Source organism: Microtus ochrogaster, chromosome 22 (genome assembly GCF_000317375.1).
Source record: "Microtus ochrogaster isolate Prairie Vole_2 chromosome 22, MicOch1.0, whole genome shotgun sequence".
NCBI lineage: Eukaryota > Metazoa > Chordata > Mammalia > Rodentia > Cricetidae > Microtus > Microtus ochrogaster.
In genome coordinates, this window is record NC_022023.1 from 32,944,211 (window position 1) to 32,966,967 (window position 22,757).

General features: G+C 41.5%; 1 protein-coding gene across 2 annotated transcripts in view; it reads right to left on the reverse strand.

Annotated features, from left to right (window-relative positions):
* The window catches only part of Gas2 (growth arrest specific 2), a 120,525-nt gene that overhangs the window by 42,119 nt on the left and 55,649 nt on the right, over positions 1-22,757 (reverse strand). For both annotated transcript variants that reach the window (XM_013350266.2, XM_026784258.1), the window contains 3 exons: positions 22,286-22,349; positions 14,256-14,397; positions 7,342-7,449 (listed from right to left, as the gene is read on the reverse strand). In XM_013350266.2, the coding sequence (XP_013205720.1) occupies positions 7,342-7,449; positions 14,256-14,397; positions 22,286-22,349 (314 nt within the window). The remainder of the gene's footprint in view (positions 1-7,341; positions 7,450-14,255; positions 14,398-22,285; positions 22,350-22,757) is intronic.

The window sequence follows — 22,757 nt, forward strand, 5'->3', positions numbered from 1 at the left end:
AACAGAGTCTCACATTTCCTCGGCTAAATAGCAAGTTTGAGGATGACCCCCAGCTTCTGACCCTTCTGTCTCCACCTCCCTCCCAGGAATGGACCACCTTCCCCACTCTATAAACGACTAGCATTTGACAGCCAGCACTATAGGAGGCTTGAAGTGGAGTGTGCTCTTCCAGGAGTCTGGACTGGAACTTTATGTATGTAACACTTACTTGAAATAGTAAACATTCTTTTAGCTATAGAAAAGATTAAAAACAATTTCCTAGCTATCTATAGGAAAGAGTTGAATCTCTTAGACAAAGTACGCAAAGTACTTTGGGAACTTCCGAGCACAAATGGCACCAATTAAATTTCCGTTGTCTTTCCTACAAAGTCTCTCTGCCTATTTCCTTGGGAATCATTTCCAGACAAAACTGAGTACAGACCCAGTATTTACTCTTCATTAGCAAGGGCCTTGAGATACTTTTTTTTTTTTAAACAGTAGTAAGGAAGTTCCAGAAAACTTGTATTTCAATACAATTCTGAGTTTTAAATAATTTAAAGTTTTGTTTCAACCCATAGTATCTTTTCTAAAATGAGTTCTCCCTAACTTAAGATGATACTCTAAGAAAAACAAGGGATGGGGACCAATTCTAAGGTTGAATATGCTTGGGAAATACTTCTCAGGACTTTGTCTCTAGAAGATTAGAGAATGAATACTGAATGCTCCAAGAGCTGCAGGTAAAGAAATCAGTATCCCTTAGTGGTAAAGGGTTAATGTAAAAGCTGAGGGTTTGGACCTAAGTTCTACCACTCATTAGCTATTTTAAAGGATTTGAAAAGATTGAGACACTTTCATTTTGTGCCCATGTACTTTAGGTTCACTATGTGTCTCAGGCTGGCCCTTTTTCCCACTGTCCTCCTGCCTCAGCCTCCAAACACTGGGACTGCAGGCATGTGCCACCCTAGTCAGATTGTGTAACTTCAGAAGTCACTCGAGTCCTGTGTCTTAGCAGCAAGTTTTCTACCACTGTGGTGAGGAACTGCAGCAAGATATCCAAGTGTTCAGAAAAGACTACTAAAGTCAGCTATTGTCGGGGAACTTTTGTTTATGCGCATTTGTTTAACTCTGTGACGCTGTGCCTGTCTAAAGCACCTGATGTCTAATAAAGAGCTGAATTGTCAATGGCAAGGCAGAAGCAAGGGCAGGCAGGGCTGGCAGGCAGAAAGTATAAACAGAAGAAGAAAAAGGAATAGAGAAACAAGAGAGAACAAGGAGGGTAGGATGGTCAAGGGTCAGCCACTGAGCCACCCAGCCAGCCACAGAGTAAGAATGGAAGTAAGATATACAGAAATAAAAAAAAAAAGCCCAGAGACAAATGGTAGATGGGATAATTTACATTAAGGAAAGTTGGCTAGAAATAAGCCAAGCTAAGGCCAGGCACTTATAAGTAATAATAAGCCTCTGTGTGTGATTTATTTGGCAGCTGGGTGGTAGATCCCCCCACAAAAGCCAAAAGAGTAAATAAAGCATCATACCACAAACTATCGTGATTTAGAGTCATTTAACAAGCTGGCAAAACTCTTTACTGTCAATCTCTACAGATGTCTTCACCAATTTTCAGAATGCTTACTGTTTAGAATATACTTTGAACAGCCCAAATTATTATTATTATTAGCTCCCATTATTATGGGAATACATTCTGGTTAATTTAGAAAACTCTCATGTTCATGCGTATGTTATCTCAAAGCATATGATGCCCTGCTCACAACACTAGAGGAATGTTGCTAAGTGTGGAGATTTTGCCCCATGGGAAATCTACTGGCTCAGCAGCGTAGTTTGTGACTATTTCATACACAAGTACAGATTGTTCATACTGGTCTATTATTCTGGTGTATTTCCACATTGCTAAGTTTTACAGGGATGAGTCATCAAATAACTAAAGCATTGATGATCAAAGAGATTGCAGCTCCAGTCACTAGTGAGGTCTGCAGAGACAAAACACAGTACTCAGAGAGGGAATTGATATTTGCGAGTTTCCTACAGATAATCATCAACAAAGTAAGATTTCAAAATGGAAAGAATTGTAAACAAAATCAGAGAAGAGCTTTATCCAGGTGCGAGCTCTGTCAGCAGAACTAGATTTGGGATCACTTAGGAGACACACACCTGGACATGTCTGTGAGGGTGTTCCCAGAGGTAAGGTCCAGCCTGAAGTGAGCAATGCCATCTTCCCAGTCAACGGTCACATCCCATGTCACCCATGCCACAACAGGCCACATAGTCTTAAACTCTGAACCATAATTACCCTTCCAATAAGCTGTCTTTTGCCAGGCATCAGTACTGAAAAATATGTAAAAAGTTTGAGTAGGATAATTGTCTGTATTCTGTCAATCATGTTTTAAATACATGCTGATTGCCCAGGCAGGAAGTATAGGTGGGTCAACCAGACAGAAAGTAGAGGCGGGGCAATGAGAACAGGGGAATTCTAGGAAGGGGGAAGCCCATTCCTCCCAGTCCTGCCAGACCACCACCGAAGAAGCAGGATGTGACCTGCCCCGCTGAAAAAGGTACCTAGCCATATGGCTAACATAGATAAGAATAATGGGTTAATATATGTTACGAGAGCTAATAAGAAGCCTGAGCTAATGGGCCAATCAGTTTATAATCTTATGGAGACTTCTGTGGATTTTCTCTGGGACTAAATGGCTGGGGGACCGGGAGGGACAGAAAACCCAACAAGCCAGCCCTCATGCTACAGAAGTTTAAACAAACTACATCATCCATCCTGGCCCAAATAACAGCAACAGAACTGCAATGCAGCCCCTTGCCCTCCTCCAGAAGAGGTAAGCTCAAAGAAGATCCATTAAAATGAACAGTCAGCTAATTAAACAACAGTTTTCAAAGGACCTTTAATTATTTTAAATTTATAATTGTTCCAGTTTGCTGACTTCTCTTGGGTCCTATTTTAATAGTCTTTATCGGTAAAAATAAAGAAGAAAACACTTTCATGTTCATGACTCTATGCTCTCACAGCATATAAAAATGGTCTTCAGTTTTCACCATTTTATTCATTTTATCTATATAGTTATTTCCATATAAACCACTTTACATGACTGACAAGCTTACTCTTTATGATGTACATTAGCCACTCCCATGCAATACACAAATGTTTTCAAAATATTCATTTTCTGGAAGCTGGAGAGATGGTTGCTCTTCCAAGTCCAATTCCCAGTACCTATAGTGTGTCTTACAACCACAGTAACTTTAATTTCAGGGAATCTGATTCCCTTCTGGTCTCCATGGCTACTATATACACATGGAGCACAGACATACATGCAGGCAAACACACCCATACACAGAGAAAGAAAACAGATGTTCAAATGGAATGAAAATTTTCTGTACCTTAAGGTTAATGTTCTTTTGTAATGAGATGCGTGTGTATTTCTGATTGTGTGACCCCCTCAGGGACTCTCCTCCTATATGGAGTTCTTTCTCTCTAAAGATACGTGATTTTCAAGCTCCAGGACACATGCTGACTACTCACAGACTTGTGAAAACACCAGTTGTTTGACCTGAACCTTAGAGTTTCTGCTTCGCTCTGGGAAGGTGCAAGAGTCTGCATTGTATAGGGTTCCCAGATGTTGATGTGGCTCACCTGGGGACACTTTACAAGTCACAGTAAGACTGCACAATAGTTATCCCACTGGGGATTCTGAAATCATCCCCCAAGCTTACACACAGTGCTGCAGATGAATTTTCAATATGGGAGGCCCCATTAGAATGCAGTAGATGGAGGGAGAAAGGGCATGCAGGAATCCAGATAGCAGCTAGGAGCCTTGTTTGGCGGACTGGAAATATTAATACCTCTGTTACTGAGAAATTGTTAAAGAGATTTTTGGCATGGTCACCTGAATCCTGAAATAAATGAGAGATTTACCATGAATGATAGAAAGGTTCTACCTTCAGAATAGATGCCAACTTGCTTTTAAAGAAAAAACAAAACAAAACACTAAAAACTCTATTGCAGACTTCTGGCAGGGGTGTGGGTGGGAAAGACTCAGTTTTCTTTAAGGAGCTGGCTACTAGGATTTTGACCATCTCCAGTGAGTATATGGGCAATACAAATTGGACTTGTGGCTTTTTTTTCTTCTTTGTTTTTCAGGGGTGGGGAGTCACAAGGCAGAAGGCAGACCTGGGAGGAATGGGAAGTGCATGTGGTCTGGGTACATGATGTGAAACACCTAAATAATCAATAAAAATATTATGATGGAAAAAAATGCGTGTGTGTATTGTTTGTGTGCATGAGCACATAGGTTCCAGTGTGCGACCACATGTCCATACATGCCATCGTGCACATACAGAAATCAGGGAACAACTCTAGAGATTTGTCCTTCTTGTCCCCCTTCTTAAACACAGGCTTTCTTTTGCATGTTACTGCTGCTAAGCAGGCTACCTAGCTTGCAAGTTTCTAGGGATTCTCCTGTCTCCACCTGCTGCCAAGGTTACAAGTGCAGTTTTCCCTGGATTCTGATGAACCCGGTCCCCATGCTTGTGTGGCGCATGCTTTACGTGGGGAACCAACTCCCCGGTCTAGCTCCCCAAAACAACCCCACAGTTTTGTTCATGAGAAATATAGGGAAAAATCTGGCATTGGGAAATTGTTGTTCATCATGTAGAGACAATTATTATAATTTTTCATTTGTGAGAAGATTACTAAGATATAGTAGATTAAAACCAGAACTAAAAAACTAGAGGTTTGTTCACTGTACTAAGGGCTTCATTATATTTGGGTAGAGACTAATTCCAAGGTTCTCAGCCTATGGATTGCAACCCCTTTGGCAATCCTCTTATCTCAAAATATTTACATCATAATTCAAAACGGTGACAAAATTAATTTCATAGTGGGTCTGTAGATCACAACTCCTGATTCTCAGACTCGGGAAGTATCATGGAAGGGGGGTAGAGATGGGAAGATATAGAGGAAGACTGTGGAATGGTGTCTGTTGGGTGCTCCATAGCCACTGGGCTTGTGAACTCATAATAGCTCTGACCGCATGCACACAATCAGTCAGTCAACAGCTCAGCAAGGATGAGGGGAGGGAGCTGAGGAGCTAATGGAAGCTATGGAGACTCGGAGAAGGAGTCAGGTATTTCCAGGTAAGGGTTGACCGTGTTCCACTGGATGGCCCCACACTGACGTATATACAAGCAACACACACCTGACTCAATGGGTTGTTAAAGAGCAAAACACATGAAATTGGAAGGAGAGATGTAGGGAGGAGTTAAAAAGAGAGTAGGGAAGATATGATGAAAATATGTATACATGAAATTCTTAAGAATAAAAATATTTAAAATATCTGTGAAAATGTGTTCATGGCATTTAGCTTTGTAAACACAGATTAAGTTTCCAGTTTAAGTAGTGATACAAAAGCTCCTTAAAACTATATTTTTTGAGGAAAAAATCAATTTTTACATGATGTGACAGTGCAAGGTTTGTGGTTAAATGTGACTGAAAACTGCTGCAACCACGTCCTGCCAGCCTGATGCTGCACCTTGCTCCCAGTCGTGAGCCAACCCACTGTGGGGCATGATTTTACAGGCTTGTCTGCCTGTGACACACTAAGTGTAAACACCATCACTCGGGAACCTGATGACTTCACTCACAATAAAAGCCTGAATTCTTCTATAAATGACAGAATAAAATTAGCAGAAAAGAAGCATTTCCTGAAAAAGAAAAATGACCGTCAATAACTAGCTCACCTGGTAACTGTTATAAAATCTTATGCTGTCTATAAACACGAATATCAGATTCTCTGGCAATTGAACAGATACGAAGAGCAGACAGACACAATTAAGTATGCATATGGATTCTTTTGCCTGGAGATCCTAGGTGACAGTGGAGGAAACAGTGTCCAAGTTATTAACATTTCTATCACAAAAAGAAAGGCTGTTTAATAAGGCCCTGTTTTGATTGTAGGCTCTGGGGTCTCATTCTAGGGGAGGCTAATTCTCAACTGATCCATCAGCCTGGTAAAATGTTAATGCATCCATAGAGACTCTGAAGCATCGTTATTTAATGTGGTGATGTGCAGGCAGGCAACTGAGCTTTAAAAGGCATCTTATCCTTGCAAGGAAAAAGCAAGGCAACAGCAGCAATCTGGGCGCCTGCCTTCCCCAGCTAGGCCCTAAATCCAGGGTGATTCATGGACCTCTAAATGGTCTGTTTATATCATAAGCAGAAAAGCTATTATTACCTGGATTTGTTTATACTGAGTCAACATTAACCTGAAATTAGGTAAAAATATGAAATGATCGAAAAAGTTTAAGATAAAAATTTCTTTATCCATGTTTCAGATTTTTAAAGAGGCCTGCTGTACTACTACATTTCAGCTGCAAGTTGAAATGAATAAAATCTCACACTGAGAGTTTCCTGTAGGTCATCTCAGACAAGTGTTTGGTGGTCCTCGATCTTACCTGATGCAAACATTAAGATGCTTCAGTTCTACAAGGTGATCAACATGACGCTTTTAACAGGCTCAAACGAGAAAAGCGTGCTTTCCTTAGGAAGGGCCCAAAGGACACAGAAGAAAAAACAACTTTTCTGAACCAAAGCTTTCAAGGGGTATATATGAGGTTACATTTTCATTAGCTTTAAAGAAGTTTTGGCATTCGCAAATATCACAAACTTGTTTTGAGACACCAAACTCTCTTAACTGTTAGCAAAGCAGATTTGGAGTAAAAAGCTTTAAACTCAGCCTTACAGAGCCAGTGTCAGCCCCCAAGGATACCGGTGATTTAAGCTGGAGCCATTCTCTCTTCTAATCCAGATGGGAAGTGTTAGTCACTGTTAAGCCAGGATACTGTGCTGAGGGTTTTTTTGTGGTGTTTTGGGGATCAAACCCAGGACCCCGGGATGCAAGGCAATCAAGCCTCCTTCCAACTACACTCTATCCCCAGTTTCTGAGATAGAGTTTTTCATCTCATCACATGGGTCTCTAATCCAGACTTGTGGAAAACCCGTGCCAAACTAATCTGAAAAGCTGCCCAGAACCAAAAGGGCGATGATTTCTTTCCACACTATGATATATGGAAGGTCCTGGAAGGGCACATTTTCATTCCAGTCCAGGAAACATAAATGGCTACCTTGTTCCATGGGAGCCGATACCTCTGTATGCATAAAGACATGCTCTGTTCACCCAGCTTTCCACAGCATATTATCATGTCCACTCCCTGCAGCCTCAATGACACCAGAAGGTGTTTCTGGCCAGTCACATGCCATAGCTCCCTTGACATTTTCTCTGACTACTCGGATTCGAAAAACGTTCCCGTAGGACGAGAGGAGAAGGAGAAAGAGGACTTTACCCTGATGAAGAGGATCTTCTCTCCCACTCGGTATCGACCTTGAGAGAGTCGCTCCACACAGAACTTAGTTGGGCACTTGCAGGGAGGATCTTCAGAGATTCTTTTTACCTGAAATAGAGTAGCACATTCATTATCCCCAATAAAATCGTATGTGATTATTCTCCAAGCATTCAAACATGGCCAAACTTAATCATTTAGACTTGTTCTATATCAGAAACGATGTGGGCACAGGGACTGTAGTGGTGTGAACATGAGGGCATAGGGAATGGCATAATGAGAAGATATAGCCTTGTTTGAGGTAGTGTGTCACTATGGGAGTGGGCTTTGTGGTCTCATACACTGAAGCTAGGCCTAGTGTGACAGTCCCTCTGCTGCCTGAGGATCAAGACGTAGAATTCTCAGTTCCTTCTCCAACATCATGTCTGTCTGTATATCACCATATCCTGCCATGATGATAATGGACTGAGCCTCTCAGACTGTAAGCTAGGCCCAGCTAAACATTTTCCTTTATAAGAATTGATGTGGTCATGGTGTCTTTTCACAGCAATAAAACCCTAACTAAGACAGGGACCCTGGCTGAAATGTGAAGACCAGGGTCTGGCAGCATCTTCTGAGGTTCTCAACGTGCGGTTGATGATGACACTGGTGGGGAGGGAGGAGAGCAGATGAGATCAACTGTCATGACAGCAGCCATAAGGTGGACAGCAAGAAAGACCATGTGTGAGGTCCACACGACAAAGGCAATGAGTGGTAAAATAAAGCATGCATAAGCTAACCATACTGAAAGCTAGAGCGAATGCACGAGACATGGAATGCTTCTTTAATACAATTCCACTAGAACTTATTTAAGTTTGGAACAAATGATAACAAAATTATTTGTTTTCGGAAACTCTTGTTTTGCTTGAAACACCAAGATTTTCCCCCTGAAATTTCACCGACAGATCACTCATATTCATCTGTGTTCCATCCCATCTTAGCAATCAAATCCTGTATTAGCTGGCATTTAAAATGAGAAAATAAAGCATGAATTTGATTAATATTCTTTTGGAGAGCTCATAAACAGGCATGAACACTGCAAATCTTAAAAATATCTCTATAAAATTCGTTGGTTTTCATAATCCATGAAACGTCTAGAATGTTTTTTTAATGAGGAAGCTATTTTAGACAATCCAGAGTAACCCAAATATCTCATATGTTCCAAATACTTCATCCATAATTTCCTTGAACTATAATCAGCTGTTAGTAGCTACCATGTTGTAAAGTTAAGATTAATTCAACAGATAGGAAAGTTAGGATACTTATGGTTGGACATCAAGAAATCCAGCTATTGTTTATTTATTTACTTATTCATTTACTCTGTGTTTATATGTATGTCAGTATATGGTATATACTCACAAGCTGGTGAGGTGTGTGTGTGTGTGTGTGTGTGTGTGTGTGTGTGTGTGTGTGAATGTGTAGGAGGAGGAGGACACTAGGTGATCTCAACCCTAACCCTTATTTCCTTGATACTGAGTCTCTCACTGAACCTGGAGCTAGTGACCAGCAAGCCCCAGATATCCTCTTGTCCCCATCCCCACAGCACTGCGGTTATAGGACAGGTGTGACCACGTTTTGTTTATATGAGGGTCTTTATGCTTGAACAGTAAGTACTCTCTACCCTGAGCTATCACTCAGGACTGCAAACATTATTTTTAATGATATAGTGACTCAATCACTCTTTTGCTAAGCAAAATCCATAAGGAAAGTAGTTTATGAACTCCCTTAACTTTTATTATAAAAGAATTATATAATGGTTTTGCTAGAGTATGGAAGGCTCCTGACAACAGAGTAAAAACCAGGAATGGAGGAGGAATGCAAGAAAAAAAAAAACCTTCCTAAGAACAACCAAACTGTGCCTCAATGACACAAACAAAATAGCACTATTTTGAAAGTGAAAGAACTAACTCAGGACACACAGATCCATTAGCCCTTTTCCCATCCTATCTTTTTCTAACAACACAAGCCTAAGATTCTGAGTCATCACTGTGACGGGAGCCTAGTGAGGCAATATTGCTCAACCTTAGCATCTCCTTAAGGGCTAAGATAATATCTTACCTCATCTTAAACCCTAGACATAAGGCATAACACCCTAATGAAACAAAGAGGAGCTCCACAGATGGACACTGGACACATACTTAGTCACACTAACAATAGAATGGATCTTCATAGGACACACGCGAAAGATCACTGGAACAAAAGAGGCCTGGATCCAGAAAGAAATCACCAGAGCAGAGGGAGCCTGATCCAGACAGCCTTAAAGATGACTTCCACTTCCACTAAAGAATGAGGGAACATGTGCTGTTCATTTAGGAATCAGGCCATGGATTTAGTGGTATAAATAAGAAATAGTGAAGCAATCCCTTACAAGACAGACTCACATTCTGAACCAGCCATGAAGTCAAGTGCACCTATGCATTATTTTCAGTGTTCTGATCTCTTCCTACAGATGTTTGTAAAATGTCACACACACACACACACACACACACACACACACACACATATATTCACCCGTACCACTACCATAAAGGCTTTAAAGAAAAGAGTAAGCATGACATAAAGGAGCTAGGAGGCTAGGAGACAGGGATGAGATCTTTGTCATCTAGGAGATTAGAGAGCAACAAAACTCAAGGACCAAGGCATTGCAACTTACTGAGCAAATTCTCTATTGACAAAAAACTATCCTAAGTCTGTGTGGGCAACATCTCCATCTTGCAAGTTCCTCAGAAAAAAAGTACAGATCCTATTAATGGCAAATTAGCGTGAGAAACATTTTCTCAAGCGGCCTGTCCTTTGTTCATGCTTTCCTCACTACAAAGATAGACTTATTTGTTTGTAAATCAAGGGATTTTTTTTTTTCATTTGTGTCAGGGGCAGAGGCAGACCAGGGGCAGTGGAAACGCACTGTTAAGTTAACAGTGAATGATCAGAGTCCTGCTTCTGACATTACCAAGAGGTAACTCTGTCTGCCAGGTGCTCTGTTCTTGGCTCAGAACCCAGCCAGTTTGCAGCTAAAATGAGATTTCAAGAGGGGCCTGGTTACTCAGAATTACAATATCTTTCATCCCCAGACTGAGGAAGTTGATGAAGAGAAGGGAGACAGTAAGTCATTTCTTAGAACTGCATTCAGCTCCCTGTGAGAGCAAGCTCAACACAAGGGACGGCACAGAGGAGCACTCAGGCAGACCTCGCTGCCTATCATAGCTGGATCGCAGCCTCAGGACAGAGGGAATAAAGCTTTGGAAAGGACACCACTGTGTTTCCTCTGTGAAATCTTGATTAAGGAAGGGGCTGTATTGTCTACATAAAAGGTCGCCTATTTCCATGCAGTTCCCCTAAGAATCAGACAAGAAAATGTGAGCAAACAAAGGTGACTCCAGTCCTGGCTCTTTCTGGAGTTCTACAATGGAAGATGATCATCTTGGCATGGGAATCCCTTTCTTTCTCTGTCTTCTGCTTCTGTTTCCTTTACTTCCTTCCTTTCCTCTTCCACACCTCATCTTTCTTTCCTTTGGGGGAGGCATACAATAACTCTGTACAAAACAACCCACTGCTAATTACACACACGAACTTAGAGAATCATCGTTTTTCAATTCCTTCTCTCCATATATTTATTGAGTTACATCAAGTTCAGTTCCAAACAGCTACATGTTCCTAGTGCATGGTAAAGCAGCTATAATGATGGCTATTTCCTTGTAAACCGTTAATGAGATTCAAATTAGGTTCCCTTCTGTCCCACTGTCTTGAGGATCAAATATTTCAGGAAAATAGTGTCGCTTAAACACAATGCAAAAAAATTCAGTGTAGTCTACAAGACTGAAGAATGGAGGAAACTGTAAAGAAGGTTTATGTTCTAGTATATTTGGAAAATGCTAGGTTAGCTAGATCTTTTAAGAGAGCTCAGCAGCTGTGTGATGCTGGCAAGCTCTCTGAATGCCAGGCTGAGACAGCGATACTTCGCATTTCCTATGTTAACCGACTCTTTCCCCACAGGAAAGATTGTAGTGGTAGTTCTTCTGAGGTTTATGGGACACAAGAATTCTCACTGGTAAGAGGTGGATGTGTCCACTTAGCACATTAAATGTGTCCACTATCACACACTCCTCCATCACACCAATAGTTATATGCTCGAGGTTCCTCTCAAGGGTCCACACAGCTTTGGGCTGGAAGAACAGAATGTAGAGCCACAGCTTGAGGGTCCTGCCTTCTCAGGTCTCTACACCACTAGTCCTTTAATCTGAGCTAGACTAATGATGAAACAGCCTCAGATCCCTCTAGGAGTTATTCTTCACCTTGGGGGTTCTCTTCATATGTCTCTCCTTCCCAAAAATGAGGAATGGCTAGCCAAGAGACAAAGTGGTAAAGAGACAGGAGCCTTCTTGCTCCTTCCTCTGGTTTTGATCTCAAATGGCAGCACCTATTCTAACACCTAGAAAAGCACAAACGGCACATGTTTCAGAAGAGATAACCAAATACAGAGGATAGAGAGGAGGCATCACACTGAGCATCTATACCAGGAAGCTGGTTAGATGTAGACCAATAAAGCACCATACTTGATTGTGAAAATTAGACTGTCCCTTGAGAGGAATGGATATTTAGGCCTCGCTGAAAACTGTTTCATTGCGTACTTACAAATACCTTAGAGAACAATAAGCAAGCTGTAACATTGTTGAAAAATGCCAAGAAAAATCTTCATGTGTGGGCTGAGGAAATGGCTCTGTGGGTAAAATGCTTGCCATACAAATACGAAAACATGAATTTGGATCCTCAACAGCCATGTCAAAAAAAAAAAAAAAAAAGCCAGCACATATCTATAACTGGGGGAATGAGCACAGGAAGATCCCTGTAGCTCTCTGGCCAGCTAGTTGGCCTGAAATGATGAGCTCCAGGTTTAGTGAGATGCCCTGTATAATATTTTTTTAAAAAAAATAAATTAAATTAAAAGGTAAAGAGCTAAAAGTAAGACTTCCAAGATAGGCCTCTAGGCTCTGCATGCATGAACATGCATGTGTACATTAATAGCACTCCCAAGGAACACATGCACACATGTGTGTGAGGTAACACAAGCTCAATATTAAAATACATTAAAATATGTATTTAGAAAAGAATCGAGAAATATGTTTATAAAAACCTAACAGTTGCTACCTCGATATGAAAGAGGTGGTTCAAAGAAAAAAGGAATGGAAAGCACATTGGGTCATAACAAGGAGGCCTGGGAGGTGTCAGCTGGGCAGGGCTTGGGGATCCTAGAGGATCCTACAATAATTCTAACCATCTGACTGGCATTCTGTCACAGCGTGCTGGCTGCAGGGATACTGGCAGAGAAGAACTCCAGGAATCTACTGCTGAAACAAAGCTACCGTAAGAACAGGCATGAGCCTCATAAAGAAAAGCTGAGAGTTCCCCTGGCTGAGCCAAGGAGGTAATGGTAACATCAGCCAGACACTCTTCAGGCCTGGCACCATGGTGTAGGGAGGAGAGAATGTAAGAAGATGTCACGGCTGAGATGGGAAGGAGTAAGAATGTGTATGGTGGCCCAGAGACACATCTGTAGGAAGACTCAACTCATGCATAATACACGATGAGAAAATGACTCTCAACATGTAAGCAGCATGCTTTTATCATTATACAGCATTATCCAACTACTGTTCAGTGTTTGAAAATGGAGCTTTAAGAGACGCAAGGCATGGGACTCACCCTAAAAGCACCCGAAACACCTGCTGTGGGATGAGAGCTCCCTGGCTATTTGTGCATTCTGAAGGGAGTGAGTGGCTATCAAAGAACTCAGATTAAGATGCACTGTATAAGATATCTTGGTGAGACAGGCTTAAATTTGTTGTCTTTGTGGGGACCCATAGCTGCTTAGGCAGTTAGTTAAGCTTCTGCTTTTTTAAAATTTATCATGTGGAGAAGAGCAAAAGAAAGGTGCGTGTCTTTTCCTGAATCTCCCTCTCTTTCTCACTCAGACACTAGAGAAGGAGGCCTGCAGTCTTGGCGGCCTGCATCCTATCAAAACCAGCATCAAGATTGCTGCAGGCTTCCAAGGACTTTGCTCGCTCTGCCAAGACATACTTCGGTCTTATGCTCTCCCACTCTCATGTCCTCTAAGTTTGCAGGCAATTATAACCCCTAAATGCAAACTTTGCACAGGCTACATCAAGAAAACTCCTGGCTTCTCTCATTTATTAATATCTTCATGCATATAAGACACAAGCACACAGCACATGGGAATATTTGTCCAGCACACCACTGTCATGAGAAAGAACTGCTTACTATACCTAGAAACTGCTTATCCTGAAAATGAGGATATCACCGAAGTATGACCTAATCACCAGAACCCTGTACCTAGAGGACTGCAGAGTGGATAAACCCCAGAGTTAGACAAACACCCGAGGGAACCTAAGCTCCTCTCTTTTAGGCATCACACAGCCTCCAATCTCCCCCTCTGCAAGCAACCTTCCTTTCAGATGTAAGAGCTCTTAAGAAAAAAAATGGTCAGCTCTAGCCCAATACCCGGCAATCAATAAGTACAGTCATCTTCCTGTCAGATGCTGTGTCCCCTTCTCAACAATCCTCAAGATTCTGTGTCTCCAGTTTATATCCATGAGAGGAGGAATCAGGAGCGAAGAACAAGGATGAAGTGCTTTCAGAAACCACTTTCAAGGGGTTGACTCATTTCCTAGGGTTTAAGACACTGTGCAATGGAATTAAGTGGCACTTTATTTTAAATCACTGTTTTGGCTGTGAGTTTCACGATGAGCTGAAGGAGCACAGATTTTTCTCATTGGAGTTAAAATGAATTCAAAGAAGCTGAAATGCATTAAGGCCAAACTGATCCAAGAAGGCGGGGGAGGTTTAGTGGTAAACTCCACACTCACTGCGTCGTCCAGTAGGTTCCCAGTGCTCTTCTTTCCTGAAGACTTGGATGAAGGAGAAGGTGAAGGAGACGGGGCAGACAGGGTCTCTTCTTGTTCAATTTCTTTTTCCAGCTTTATCAGACCAGGAGGCTCCACACCATACCTTTCAAAAACATGACACTGTTATCACAGACACATTACAACAATGTAATAACCATACGACATTCTGGACTGTGAGTGTCACAAACTACTGCCCTTTTGCAAGGGCATGGACTCTCTAACACTGAAATGGAACTAGTATCCGTGAATTAGCATCCTTGGAGCAGAGCAAAAGCACATGTAACTACTGTATAGAAGTGCACATACATACATGGAGGTACATGATGGGAGCAGATTCAATTTCACATAACACTGCTCCAGCAACATGAACACCCACCGGGAATTTATCTTGAACATTTTCTTTAACAGAATTGACAATATTAGTGCTATAATTAAAGTCTTGTTTAAAATATAAGTTTGTTAATAATAGAGATTAAAACAGAGAGTTGCTATCAAAATTAAAACAGCAGCATCTTAATTAGGAAAAGAAGTAACTGGTTCTACAGAGCAGAGATTCATTTCTTACACACAAGAGCAATGCATGTGGCTGCACAACATTACAAGCTAAGCCCTAAGGAATAGCACAAGGAAATCACAAACACTATTACAGGGACAGGAAACAAGAATGATCCAGCACACCTTCAGGAGACTTGGAGGAGGAGGAGGGATGGGCAAGAGAGAAGGCAACAGTGTATATCATCGCTGCATCTCCCACAATCTGGTTTCCCTCAATTAAAACTTAAGGATGTACTGAGTTTTATAGGTCCATATCAACTGTGCTTAGTAGGGGACACCAAAGATGATTGTAGAACTTGACAACTATGAAGCATTTAGAAAATAATCTCGGCATATACTTTTATTAACAGAAAAATGAATGTCTGCAGAAGGTTGAGACAGGACAGAATCTCAAATATAGGCCACTGTTGTCAGTTTGCCTATACTTTTTGATCAGGTGATTGTTTACTATAAAGGAGAGAAAACATGTGTGCTTACAAGGTCGTGTGACCCCAGCACTTGCAAGACAGAAGCATGAAGATGTTAAGACTGTGACCAGTCTAGGCTAGTTCAGGGACCCTGTCTCCAAACAAAACAAGAGAAACAAAATCGTAGGTTCTAGATAAGATGCAATACAAACAGTCTATGAGCAGAGAATAAATGCTACACTGCTCACTACTTTGCGGTGAGCACTGTGCCAATTCAACAGTCAATGTAAAACTCTGAGTGTGTCCTCCTGCTGTGATTTGCTGCTTAACAAACATCACTGCACACAAGTGCAGCGCAAATTTCTAGGGAGGTAGTTTTCCTCCTGGTGATGTTTTGTTCTGACAGAGGGATCCAGTTGGTTCACTTCCTGGCCTCTTAGTTCATTTCCCCCTCTTCCCTCTGAGATGAAAGAACATGGTTATGTTGAACAGGCTTGATTTGGTTTACACCTCTAGGAAGAAGGACCCAGTCATCAAAGAAACACTTGATGTTTCATCTTCCCATCTTCTTTTATTTTCTTTTTTTTTCCCCTCAAGATTGGGAGAATGAGAAGCAATCTGTTTATCAGATGCCTTTATAAGAGAGCTGTAAAGCTTATGTAAGAATTCAGTACAAGCAGCTTACAATGTCACAACAGCCTCTAATCTATTAAAAGTCATTTTTGTTCCCTAATGAGAAAACACTTGCTATAGAGATATAGTCACCACATTTCATATTTATAACCTTTTGTATTAGAAACCAAGCAATGCTTTGTTACAAGACACTTGATGCACTACGGACTCTATCAGGGTAGAGAATGTGATGGATGATTCACAGCAACCTTGCTTTTGCTACTAACAGGCCAGGGACTTTGGAAGGCCACACTGCACATCTGTGGATTCTTAGCTCCATTAAGGTGTAAAACATGCCTGTGTTGAATGGTCTCAAAATAATAATATAAACCTGGTTGTATGTTGGAGGAATCTAAAACACTGTGATCACAGCCAATTCTATGTAATTTTAAGTGGAAATATATTTGAAAATATAAATTAAATAAATTGGAAAATGTTTTATTTTTTACTGCAGGTAGATGAAGGCTGCCTCACAAAAATAAGATGCATATACTTTATCTTAAAAATAAAAAAAAGCAGCAACAAATATGCTATTAGAGTAGCAAGAGGGTCAACTCATGTCCAACACAAAACAAACAGGCCAGCTTTGAATAAAACTGGTAACAGACGCACACATGAAAGATGTTCCTTGGAGTTGCTTCTTTACTTGGGAAACTGGAAGCTAGCTTTGCCACTGACACAGAAAGTCAGCACTGAGCCTAGAATCTCTGCTTATTTTGGCTTTTGAGTTCTTCAGGCTGCTCGGGGTAGAGTCGGCCAGAACTGGAATGTACACTTGAATATGACTCATTGGCCTCCTGTGGGTCTGGAGGTGTCAGCAGACTATAAATCATGACCCACCTCCAAGGATGGAGACTTGCACCTGCAGGCCAACTTAGTCATCAGATGCATTTCTCTGTTCTTCAAGTAGCTACCCTGGTTTAGCATCAGTGATAACTTCCATACCTCTGCACAGGTCCATTCTTTCTATAAGGCTTTCACAAATTAATGCTTCGCCTTCTTTTCAAGAACAAGGTGTTAGAACTTAGGGAGCAGGGGGCTTTCCTTTTCCCAACCCCAATATGGGTTCAACTGCAGTCATCAAGATAGCTGAGTTCACTAAAGCTAAGTCCTGATTACTGCAGAATCCAGAAATATAGACATAGTATTTATATCTCAGAGGCTGGACACCAACTTTCATCTCATTAAAAAGTAACACGCTAGGCAGTCTCGGGATTGACGACTGTATGGGGAGAATACAGTAATGGGCCTTTCATTTTGCTGGCACAGGATGTGGTGTATGGGATTACGCTAACTGAAATTAATGTACCACCAACTCCTTCCTGATGGAGACAATATATTCGAACTATTTAGTAGACGATACTTTCCAAGAAAAGACATCTGTGCTTCATTGCAGTAGGGTTGGGGGACAAACTTTATAGACTAATGAAACTCCTTCTTTCTAAAGCATGTAACAGATGGTTTATAGATTCTTGCCAGGTAATTTTGCCCCATTTTCCCTATTTTAAGGAATGTAAACTTAGATTTATATGTGGAAAATGCCCTAGCCATGGGAAAGGACACATAAACTCCCAGCAGTCCTTGCAGGTCTCCAAGTGAATCAATTAGTGATTTTAACACACGATCACTTTTCTTTTAAGTAACATTTCATTACACTAAGACTGAAATAGAAGATGGATCACAGAGCACCAGAACGCAAAGGCATGAGACGATGTGGCATGCTGCATCCTTGCCACCAAGCTTCCACCTCAGAAGTTGTCACTTTTATCATGAAGATATCCTTCGTCCTGCAGTCTGAAAGGATGTTGAAATCATTCATTTATTTCTTCATTTTGTGGAAATTAATGCTAAAATATTGGTCAAAAGAGTCTTTTGGTTTTGTTGAGTTGCTTTGGGCAATGTCATAACTTTTACATTCAGAAATATGTTTTTCTGAAACACTAGCAGAGAAATTTTACCTTCCAACAATAATAGCTTTGTTTAGCTAAAAACCAAATTTTGCCATGAGAACAAAAGTACAGTCACCACCACAGAGGCCAGACTGACTCAGGTTCTTGAGGGAGTTCTTCTGAGTGTCTCCAGGAAGAATAGATAGAGCAGAGGCTCTGAAGCACTCGAAGAATCATTTATCAAGTGATACTGGTGTTTTTAGGAGCATACATGTGGAGTCTGGGGGTACCATTTAGAGTGGGATATAAAAAGGCATCCCCTCTGAATGCAAAAAAACACAAAACTCAAGAGACTTCAGGACATTTGGTAAAATCAAATGCATCTTTATGGGAGAAGACGAATGTGGTTTCTGAGTGTGCTCTAAAAACCACACTCCTAGTTTGGGTTGAAACTGCTCAAATGTGTTAATCTGATCTCCAGGAATGGACATAGGGGAGGAGGGAGTGACCTCAAGCATCTAAATCTAAATCAGAGGCAGAGTTTATATATGAAACGAGACTAGACGAGGGATAGACATGCTATTCTAATTTAGGAGCTTCCAGCAAAACCAAACAAATAGTTCAGATGTGTTAGGAAAGAAACAAATAGGAATTTTTACCTGAATAACAGTTTATCTGACTGGCATCCATTCAACTGTCTAACTAAAGGGACAGCAAGAGGCATGCACTACCTCCTTTCCTTCTGTACAAAGTATATAGTGCTTCAAGACCCACTCAGCTGACAGAGGCAGAAATACAACCTACAAAGCTGCAGTGCTGAGGTGACTGGAATGTCAACTCTGCCATGAGATGCTGACTTCCACTGTGTTGTCCACACGTCTGGGCGCCATCTGTAGTAATACGAGCAGTGGGGCTGCTCCCCAGCACCCCGCTGCCCGCACGGCTAGCTTTATACCCAAAATAATTACACGGACACTGTATTTTTTTAATCACTGCTTGTCCATTCTCTTCTAGGCTAACTCTCGCACCTGGACTAGCCCATTTCTAATCATCTGTGTGTAGCACCCCAAGGTGCGCTTACCGGGAAGATTTTAGCCTACGTCCATCCTGGGTCAGAGCTTCATCACGTGTGCCTCAGAGAGCAGAGCTCTCGCCTCTGCCCTCAAGAGTGGAGCATCTCGTGTCTCTCTGAGGCGTCTGCCCCCTTGAGGAGAGCTGTCGAGTCTCTGAGCTCACTTCCTCTTCCGCCCAGCATTCTGCTCCGTTTACTCCTCCCCCTGCGTTTTAACCTATCAGGGCAAGCAGCTTCTTTATTTAATTAACCAATGGCCTTCCTCCATCAGTACAGGCTCTGGAATAAATTCAGCCTTTATCTTACCTCACATAGTCATAAAATGTGGGTGTGTACAGAGCAATACAGAATAACCACTGCCTGAAATACTTGTGCTGAGTTTTAGAGGTAGCTCAGTCCATAGTGTCTGCTCAACATGCCAAAGCCCTGGGATTGGTCTCCAGCACCCTGTGCTCCTCCTGGGAAACTGGAAGTAGGACACAGGGTCATTCTCTACTACACAAAGAATGTGTGGTTTTAAATAAACTAATTGACTGACCAAGTAATTAATTATTTGTAGTGAGGGAGAAACTCTTCATATGTCATTTTCCATCGGAACTGAGAAGAATTACTCTCTTCTTTAACAAGATGTGTGTTCGTTTACATGCCTGCATTATGGTTAATGATGCCAGATCTAAAGCTGGGAGCCAAGCTTCACCTATGGTGTGATGGCCATGGCTAGAAATGTTCTGTCTGAATTAAAGTAGTTATGTAATGACAAAAAGCTATGAAATAAACGTTTAAGAGCAGGAAAATGATTACCCTAGATGGGGGATGCAACAGCCCCTGCTACTGTGTGGAGGCAGGCGGAAGTTTCCCTTCTCAAAGCTTGGCCGGCTAATGAATCCATTTGTACTGTTTAAGCACAAAGTAGAGTCTGGCACGGTCCTCATATTTTATCCATATAATTATATCACACAGTGTTTCCTTTGCAGATCTTCTAAAGTCTCTAAGTTCCTTCTAGTTGAGCATCTCCGAGATAGTTGTGGGTTGACTATGCTTTTCCTTAGTGTCTGCTCCTTCCGGGAGTGAATGTTGTCTCTACCCCCGTCCACCAGCACAGGCAGAATGTCCAAAGCTAGTGGAGGAGGCTCGTCTCTGGAAGCCGCAGTACCTTTGTCCCACTGCCTCTTCCACTCAATTTAAGGATGTGGTGGAACTGAAGAGGCTGGCCAACAGATGCAAGCTTGGACTGCGCCTGGAGGTGGATCCGTGAGTATCACCCAAAGCCTTTAAACAGTTATCTGGAAGTGGTGTGGCACTAGGGAAATCTTCAAATATCTCATCTTTTAATTCCTTGTCGGGTAATACACAGTAATATTAATTTTAATTAAAAATATTGAAGCAATCTTTTTCACTGTAATTATTGAGATAAAATAAAAAATCTTATATATTACTTAACTCACTAAAAATTTATGGGCTATGGTGATTTAAAGACCTCAGGATTACTTCTGACTATTACAAAAAGAGACATTTACTGGCAGTGTTTGTTACTGGGCTAGAGTTTTACAATGTAAAAAAATTGGTGTTTTCTTTCTCCTAATTTTGTACATAAATTCTCCATCTAACCTCATGCATTACTATCTCTCACTGCATTTTACTGGCTCATGTGATCTCAACACCTTCATGCACATGGTGCACATACAGACAAACAGGCACACAATACAAGCATAAGTAAACACATGAACTTTAAAGGCACAGAAATTTTCACTCCATGGCCATCAAGATAAGAAAGGAAATGCATTTAATTAAATAGTATCAATGATGGCTTAAGCAAAGATCACATGACTTCAGTGTTGGGAGTGCTAGAAGCATACATTTAATTTTAACCCAGATCTGCATCAGAAAAATGACTAATTAATTGAACATTTATTTGCCTTGAGATCTCTTCAAATCTTTTCATCTTGATCTCTCCTTCTCTAGATTTTATACAACTGTCTCATGGCTTTGTCCAGTGGTTGGCAAGGTTGTAAACAGGGAAGCATGAAACCAGAGCAAGCTGGTTTGGCTAACAGGGTCCTTGCCTCAACTTAACTAGTTGTGATCGCTAAGAATTACCTGTTTTTGTCCTTTTGGGCACAAAAACTTTTCAGAACACCTCTTTCCATAATCATGAAGGGGCTAGAGAAATGGCCCAATGGTTAAGAGCATGTACTGCTTTTACAGAGGACCCATGTTTGGTTCCCAGCACCCACATAGGGTAGCACACAGTGTCAAGTAGGAACCTGTAGAGATAGCTACTTCCTACTTTTGCAGAGGGCCCACACTAGGCAGATCACAACTGTCTGTAACTCCAGTTCCAGGGAGCCCAGTACTCTCTTTGGGAGTCTGCAGCACCTACATGCATGTCAGGTCATTTCAGGCTTCCCCTTTCTCACATCTCACAGGGCCTTGAAGTAAAAATCTGGAGACAGAAAACTTAAAGTTAGCCAAAACATTATGTGCTAACCGTGGAGATTCAAGCTCTGGAAAGCACCACAGAGTGTCTTCAAGGCTTGCTGCTTATCACTAACAGTAGGTGTTCTAGCCACTGACATTGCAACTGCCCTGCTTAGCTGCCAAACTGCCCCACTTAGTTGCCTAGCTACCGAGCCCCTCCTTCCCTTCCCCCTTTCCTCAGTTCCCCCTGCCTTAGCTCCTTTCTGAGGAGTATTTAAGACATGAAACTTGCTTCAATAAACAGATGCCTTGACAAGGAATACTGCTTGGCGTCCGTTTCTCTCTCCCCCCATGTCTTTCAGATAGTGCCTCTTCAAGACCCTGGAATAACTTAGGACCTGCTGGGCGGGTCACATGCACATGGTACACATACAGACAAGCAAGCACATGATACAAGCATAAGTAAAAATAAATACATAATCATTAAAGGCAGAGATCATTCTACTCCATGCTCCATCAAGATCGGAAAGGAAATGGATTAAATGGTATCGATGACAGCTTAGGTAAAGCCTGTCCTTGCCTCATGCCTGCAGTGTTGAGAATACTGGAGATGTACTTTTAATTTTAACTATGGGTCTCAAGATGATCCAAGCAATTACATTTGCTAAATGGTTTCTTCACATCCAGTTTGAATTTCAATGGTGATAAGCCAGTATGTTTTTTTAAACATTTATTTATTTATTATGTATACAATATTCTGTCTGTGTGTACGCCTGATGGCCAGAAGAGGGCACCAGACCCCATTACAGATGGTTGTGAGCCACCATGTGGTTGCTGGGAATTGAACTCAGGATCCTTGGAAGAGCAGGCAATGCTCTTAACCTCTGAGCCATCTCTCCAGCCCCAAGCCAGCATGTTTTTGTTGCCTGCGGCTGAGATATGTCTCTTCCTTGACATGATCGAGGAGGTCTTACCTACCTGGCTGCAATCCGGCCAAGCTCTAGTAAACAGAGACACACTTCTCGGGGCTGCTTGTGCAGAACTGGAAGACAAGACAGACGTACATACCTTTACAACAGAAAAGACTGTAAAGTGTCTATTAGTGACGAGCTTGCCAATGATTCCCCTTTAGCCCTGACAGTCAGGGATGAGTGGCTTCTCATTCTGGCATTCATAAGACTCATCCCAAACCCTCAAACGAAGATGCACAGTACTTTCTGAAACTACACCTGTGTCCCAATGCCCACTGATCCAACAAACTCACTATAAAAACATTGCCTTCAATTAGTTAATATTAGTAGGTCCATATTGAATACATACGTAGCAGTAACTATAAGTGAGAAACTTAAACATACCACACACAAAACTATGCAGTAAGGATTAACTTTTTGAATATACTGGGTACACACCTGGTTCTTATATCAAATTGAATTAATAAGTATAAAAATTT